General features: G+C 46.3%; 1 protein-coding gene across 2 annotated transcripts; it reads right to left on the reverse strand.

The window, feature by feature from the left end:
* Positions 1 to 465: 465 nt before the first annotated feature.
* Positions 466 to 7006, reverse strand: LOC133921543 (SPX domain-containing membrane protein OsI_08463-like). 2 transcript variants are annotated; one of them, XM_062366464.1, is made up of 11 exons: positions 6628 to 7006; positions 5458 to 5532; positions 4972 to 5092; positions 3433 to 3744; positions 3250 to 3354; positions 2403 to 2854; positions 1948 to 2252; positions 1630 to 1808; positions 1285 to 1475; positions 1032 to 1165; positions 466 to 901 (listed from the first exon to the last, which is right to left on the reverse strand). In XM_062366464.1, the coding sequence occupies exons 2-11, from the start codon at positions 5508 to 5510 to the stop codon at positions 663 to 665; spliced, it is 2091 nt and encodes a 696-aa protein (XP_062222448.1). In that variant the 5' UTR covers positions 5511 to 5532; positions 6628 to 7006; the 3' UTR covers positions 466 to 662. The 2 variants fall into 2 exon arrangements, with proteins under 2 accessions (XP_062222448.1, XP_062222449.1); XM_062366465.1 differs by lacking the exon at positions 6628 to 7006 and adding an exon at positions 5608 to 5690.
* Positions 7007 to 7210: the final 204 nt, after the last annotated feature.

Here is a 7210-nt window from a genome sequence, read left to right on the forward strand (position 1 = left end):
TCAGATACTGATTCATGTTCGTTTGCGTATAATTGTTCCATAGCTTAAAAGGTGTATCTGATTATCTGTTCACTCGTGATGATCTAACAGTTTCAGCAACAGAAGCATGCTCTAGTAACTCGGCCTGCAAAAATAAATCTTGCTTTCGTACATGCTTGACCGCATCAACCCCAGGCGAGCATGCCATGAGTGTGAGGCAAGAAAGGCCTCAACCACCAAACGGCAAAACCACCAGTGTCCTTCACTTGGTCGCATCACGTCGCAACCTTGTGTTCGCGCGTCGCGTCAAAATTCAAACCTGTACGCTGTACCGCGCTACTTCACCGCTCTGTAACTTAGTGTCCCGTTCAAGCCTTCAAGGTGTTTGGCGAATGAATCTCTGATCCTGTCACAGCAATTCAGAATTTGCTGCGTTTCATCCAAACAGTCGACAAATGCAGCCAATAAATCCTCGTGGTTTGGAGCATTGGGTCAGCAGTACAGTTTATTTAATAAGAACATGTTACAGAAGTTGCAAGTTTGCAGCACTACAGGCTTCCAGACGTGGACCATAAACAGCTTACGCTACCAGCAGCCAGAGAATTTACAGCGTCGTTGCAAGACGCAAACTGATTGCTCCACAGCTCGACAGTCGTGTCAAGGGGAGAGTGGTTCCTCGCTCATCAGTAGAGGGAATTGTAAGTGCAGAACGTTGCGAAGATGGAGGCCACGCAGATCACCAGGGACGGGAGCAGGGTGGTGTTCAGGAGGCGGCCCTGCCCCAGATAACCAGCGGCGGTGATCGTCATGTCGGCGGCGACACGGGCCAGCGTTCCGGCCTCCGTCGAGAGCAGCCCGCCGTTGTAGGTCCCGCGGGAAAGCCTCGACGACATCACGCGGGAGAGGAGGGACAGGTTGACACCTGCATCGCATTGTTCACAGAAGTTCAGGGACGGAATGGTGGTTTCAGAAACGCTACACGAACGCTTCAGACTGTGTGTGCGTGGTAGATTATTAAGCTGTCCATTGCCCTTTCTGCAGTCACTTCTTACCTTCGAGCACCTCGGCGAATACGAAAGTGATGAGAGCTGAGGAGACGTATTGTGGAACGGAGTAGTGAGGTGTGAAACAGAAGCTCATGACTATGCCAACCAACACCATGATCTCGGAGGCCACCAGAATTTGCCTTCAGGAGAGAAGCAAGAGAAACACGTGTGGAAAATAATGAGAATTACTGTCGAGTGTAGACAAGAAAGCAAAATGCATTGGCCTTTCCGGCTTTTGAGAGTAACGAACATCACATACCTGTCCTGAAACAAGTTGGTCACATAGCTTCCGACGATGACATTAACTGGAAGAACGGTCAGGCCAAGAACCGCTAGAAAGATTGCCACAGTACTAGTTGTCCACTTGAAATAGTACGTGGTGACAACACTGGACTCGGAGAGAAGAATTTCCATGGCGAACTTGAGCATAAAATAGATCAGTAGTTGAACCTGATAAGTTGCAGAGAGCATATGTAAGCTAATCCGGATGTAAAAGCAGTGAAACTGGTAGCTCCAACTTCCAATAAACTGAAGTGGTATTTTTTTAGATAATGATTGTAAGGGATAACGCAAGAGCAGCATCTGAAAATGGGGGAAGTGGAACCTTCACAGATGGTGTGAGCAATCTGTATGCTGCAGCAAGTGACGTTGCCGGTTTATGAGAGTCTTCAGTGTCTTCTTCGTTGTCGTCATTATCCTCGCCATTTCCATCCTGTCTCTCCTTTGCATCTATGAGCAAAGGCTGTCCTAGACCATCCTCCAAATTACCACTTACAGGATGGCCTGGTTTGACAGAGAAGTTTTCTTAGAATGATGTTCAGAGCATATGCTTCCTGATCATGACCAGAGTTGTCTAACTATCTATCAAAACAATGCCCCCACTTTAAAAAAAAAAAAAAAGGAAGCAAAGGAAAACGCTTACCGGAATCAGATGACCGCGTGTTGACTGAATTCTCACTAGCAATGCGACCCGGCTCTTTGAATGAAATCCACAACCATAACAAATATGCAAGCCAAGCAAGGCACATGACCCACCCAGGCAAGGTGTTCTGATTGAATGTGAACCCATACATCTTAAATTTTGTCTGCAGCAAACCGGCAAGAGCAGGACCGCATGCCATTCCAAGAGCGCTAGCACTGACAAACCCTGCAGATGCCTGCAGCCTGATTTTCAGCGGTACGCAGTCGCTGATGTACCGACGGTTCACGGCTCTAGCAGAACCCAATCTGCACATCATGTTGCCAACTTGATCAAAGAACAGTTTGAGATTTCATTACTTAAACTAGCACAAACAGTATAAAAATTCAGCAATCCAACAAGGCAAAAATGAAACTTGACAAACACAGAAATAAACATAGAGAGAATGGTAACTATACCCGCATAGCAGCCGGCCAACAATGAGAACAGTTAAGGAATTCAGATCGTACGCCAAAGCATACAACAGGTTCCCCAGAAACAACATTATGCTGCTGAATACGAGGGGTCTGAAGTACGACCTATTCGACCAGGCACTGAAATAGACCGAGGAGAAGATTTGAGCAACTGCCATCGATCCGATAATCACACCGCAGACGGTCGCTGCAGCGCCGAGGCTTACTGAGTAGTCGTCTGCAGTTGGCACGATGATATATGTGTTCACCATATACAGAAATGTGTTCACTAAGTTGAGCACTAGTGACAGGAAATGGTATCTCTGGTCATCAACAAGATCAGAACCACTTTGCATATCCTCTGGAAGGATAAGTGCGTGCTGTCCTAAGAATTGCAGGAAGTTTGTCGAGTGTGTGAGTTTCTGTACTGAATGATTTATTTGTTCTATGACGGGGTCCTGCACGTGAGAAGAAAATGCACATATTCCTCTTTAGAATTTAGATCATTTGGGAAATGCATAATTATTGAAAGCGTGAATAGAATGGCACGCAATGATTTGTTCATGGCTTTCCTTGTGTATATATACATGATGCATTTACACTAGTCACTAATGACTAAAGCTAATCAGGCTAGCTAGCAATCATGAGCTAAACCAGCCTAATGACTAGAGCTAATCAGGCTAGCTAACAACCAGGGCTAAATCAGCTAATGACTAGAGCTAATCAGGCTAGCTAACAATCAGGAGCTAATTACATAAGATACGCATGTATGTATCCGGACACATGCGTGAACCAAGTCAGGTAATCCAACAATTATGATTATGGAAATAGCAAGAGACTAAGATAAAAAGACCTTCAAGATAATTGATGGGTGATCGTAGATGGATAAAAAGCTTCCTTGATGATCTTGCAGATATGCAAGGTTGCGTGACAAAGCGCCAACAACAGCCACGACACCCTGCATTCACAAACTGCGTAATAAGAGGAAAACGATTTATTTTTCCAAATAAAAAGAGATTGCAGCAGAAGAATTTACCACTTGCTTGAAGATCTGCTGAAGCTGAGAATAAGGATGGTTTGCACGAGTAGATACGTAATAATCCGTAAACCTATAGCCAAAGCGCTTATCGAACTTTTTAAGTATCTTCCGGATACCAGTAGCATTCATATCAAGAAACCTAAGGAGCTTCACGAGGTCATATCCAACTTCCCTGTAAGCCTCTCGTAGTTGACAAATTTGGGACATATCAGACTGTTCCATAAGAGCGGTACGCTGTTCTCCCAAATTCTCGATCCTGCTAGCAAGATGACCTTGTTGTTGCAGCAAAAAGAGCACAATCTTTTCAATCTGCAAGAAAGAAGCTTATGTGAATGCTTTTTTTTTTAACAACGGCACCCAATAATGCTCGTTTATATTGATAAAGCAGAAAGAAATACAAGATTATAGCCCTGGAAAGCTATAATCAGGAAAAAAAAAAATAACAAGAGCAACAACCCAAACAACAAGCGACTGCAACAAACTATCCACATAGCCAGTTGAACAAAGGATCACAACACGCGCCGTCAACGGAAAAGGAAAAAAACACCCACCATCACCGGCTACTAAGCCAAAACATAGTGGACATGCAGACACACCATCAATGTTTCTTGTGCCGTCTTGCGACGTTGTCCTGTACCAAAACTAACCACTACCAAGCAGAGCTAACCGCCACAGTTCGCTGCAAGCCATGTCGTCGACGCGCCATCGTTGCCGTTTGCGTCGTCATCGACGTTGTCCCGCGCCAAACTAGTTGCTACCAGGCAAGGCTAGCCGCCACAATCCGCTGCAAGCCGCCAAGTCGACACACGTGTAGCTATCTCCTGCCACTGCCACACCGACCATGTCACTGAGCACAGGCATCATGCGTTGAAAACAACTGTCACTATGTGTGACCGACCACCGCCGTACCACCATGCCCTACCAACTCCATAGCACAAAGACCAGATGCATCGTTTGGCCTCCGTGCCCAAACAGCACCCACACCAAGCAACCAACTGTGCCCATCTAGCACCTCAACCAGAAACACCCGACAACTTAACAGGCGAAGCCAAGCTCCCACGCCTGACTATCCAACTCGGTCGATGACACCCATGCCAAACCGCAAGACCAACAGTCGGGGTCCTGAGATATCGGAGCACAACCACTGACAGAGCGCACCGAAAGGAGATGGGAAGTGCTGCTGAACAGGAGATCGCACAATCGTCGGCCTCTGCAGCAACGGAGGCGCCGCACCCACGTCGCCGGGTTGTCGTGCCACTACACGCCCCCACTGCGTCACGTCTCCATTGCGCCCCCACTGCGTTGCGCCACAACAACGCCGCACCACCACTGCACTGCGTCATCAGGCCTATACGCGCACCACGCCGAGCCCCCACCCGCACTGCACCACAGGGCCGCCACACCTTCACGGCGCCACAGCGCCGCACCGCCGCCACGTGAATGTTGTTGGCAAGGCGGTAACGTGCAATTGAAGATGGACATTTGGGCATTGGTGGTTCAAACTGAAAGGAAGTCAGCAAACCATCTATATTGTACCTGGTCATCAAGCATCCTTGAGAACTCCTTAAGAACTTGTTCACGATTTTTTCCACCAGTTTCGGTCTGCTGCACATACTGTTTTACCTTTTTCTTCATCATCTTGTAATTAATATAGTATCTACCAATAGAAAAAGTAAAAGAAAGAATCATAAGATTTGTGAAGGTAAAATGTTTTACGTTCTGAAAAAATCTCTCCATTTCAGGGAAAAAAGGGAACAAAAAGAACTCTAAATATACAGAATTATAGGCTTTAAAGAAGCGTTACAGTTGCATTTTTCGCTTATTTCACTTCTATTTTCAGTATACCACGATCAACAAAGAAGAAGCTTATATCTTGATAGTTCAACCTTCAGTTTCATTTGTAATATCAAAGTAAGAACAGTACAGCCATTTGGACTAAATATCTATATATGCATATCTAATTAATTAATGGAACCCTGACTTAAAATGATAGGAAACTTTCAGATTTCCAAAGAAACATACTCTTTCCACTCTTCCAATTGGTCCGCCATCAATCTCTTACCGAAGTTAACCATCTTCGCGTTTCAGTACCTGAAACTGAAACATAAATGAAAAGTTAGCATGGCATTACAGACAATCATCACTCATTAATATGATGTTTATGATTCATACCAAAATACCAGCTAGTGCTTTGAGTCACGGTTCACCATTCGGCTGATCTAAAGTTCTTAGTTCTTACTGAAGCCCCCCCCCCCCCCTAAAAAAATTGATCATTCCCCTGCAGTTTCCAGTCGCGATTCATGCATTGAGACCAGAAAAAAAAAAGCATAACGCTGATATATCATTCTCAACAATAGATCTTAAGCAGGCTCGTGGAGTAATTTAGTAGATTATACATGATAAGTGCTAAGTGCAGAATAAAGGCACACCAAGCACGAAGGCAAAATTCTCAAAGCCCGACATGTCAGTGAGTACATGGACAAAACACTTTGCAGTCGGGAACCTAAGATAATATTAACATATCTTGCTACAGGTTACAAAAATTCAGACACATCCGAAAGGATAGGGCACGTAGAAAGGCGGCACAGAATCATCTAGTGACATTGTCGGATTTAGGATGCAGTAACACATAAACGGCTCATGGGTCTCCCAAGAGCTAAGCATCTTATGACGACATGGTTACACAGTCTCTGCACATGCTACCCTCGCAAAGAATTGAGAATGTCAAGTACTAAATTTGCACTATGCCTGGAAAGTGAAGGTGCATATTGTTCTCACTCTTGTGTGGACTTGACATGTAGTTGGTACTAGGAAAGTGAACCACCAGGTTAAATGATCAGGAAAAGACTCAGAGGAACGAATTGCAGTATAGAAAGTAAGAAACTGTCCGTTTGAAATGATTGCCACAAGCAGGTAATCTGTCTGGTTTGGAACTTCTGTTTGTTAATTCGCCGTCACTTGTTTGGTGAGACAGAGAGCGGGAAAATGATAAATAGACTGGCACCACCAATCAAAAAGGAGGGGGGAAAAAGATTGTATTTCAAGCACAAACAAACAAAAAGGCCAAAACGATACGAATTCAGATAAAAATGTCACGAATCCCATACAAGTCGCAGGAAGGGAAAACAAATTATACCAGGTTTGAAATTAAACAAGGGGACAACAGAATGGACACGTAGGTCACCATCTCACCGTGCGCGTTCTTCGGCGGGCCGCCTTCTCCTTCCCTTCCTCAGATCTCCTCTCTTCGCTAGATGACCAACAACAAAACCCGGTCGCGCGCGCACCAGACTCGCGGACGGCCGTTTTACCCGTTTCAGATGGGCATCATCAAACCAGAGAGAACGCAAGACCTAGAGGAGATCAGATTGGGAGGGGAGACCAAACACATGCACGCCCATGGACCTCGCACGCACCGGGATCGCGATCCGGCCGAATTCAGGGTCCCGCCGGAATTCGGAAGCGTACTGCAATGGTGCGCGTGCACATACACGAATTCAACGTGGGTGTTTTTGGTCTGTAGCTAGGTATGTGCTTGGCCTGGGCGACGTGACTATGAGCGGGAAGGAGGAGGTATTTATAGCGGCAACGCGCGGGCGAGGGGAGAGGACGGGGAGGGTGTGGACGGAGGGTGGTCTCGCCGGGGTTGTGGCCGAGACAGCGCTGATGGCTGCGGTCCGCATCGCCGTCATGTCGCCGAAGCGGACGTGGCGGATTCGATCGGGACGCCACGTTTGGAAGGAAGGGCAATGGCTGTGGCAAAAAACGGCCTCGC

The sequence above is a fragment of the Phragmites australis genome, chromosome 6 (genome assembly GCF_958298935.1).
Source record: "Phragmites australis chromosome 6, lpPhrAust1.1, whole genome shotgun sequence".
NCBI classification, from domain to species: Eukaryota; Viridiplantae; Streptophyta; class Magnoliopsida; order Poales; family Poaceae; genus Phragmites; species Phragmites australis.

What these genes read in the sequence shown, in the direction of transcription:
- LOC133921543 (XM_062366464.1), bottom strand. Translation starts at nt 5,510, where the DNA reads ATGGTTAACTTCGGTAAGAGATTGATGGCGGACCAATTGGAAGAGTGG. An exon ending in TGCTCACACCATCTGTGAAG is followed by an intron (nt 1,476 to 1,629) that starts GTTCCACTTCCC and finishes GCAACTTATCAG; the next exon opens with GTTCAACTACTGATCTATTT. An exon ending in ATTCGCCGAGGTGCTCGAAG is followed by an intron (nt 902 to 1,031) that starts GTAAGAAGTGAC and finishes AATGCGATGCAG; the next exon opens with GTGTCAACCTGTCCCTCCTC.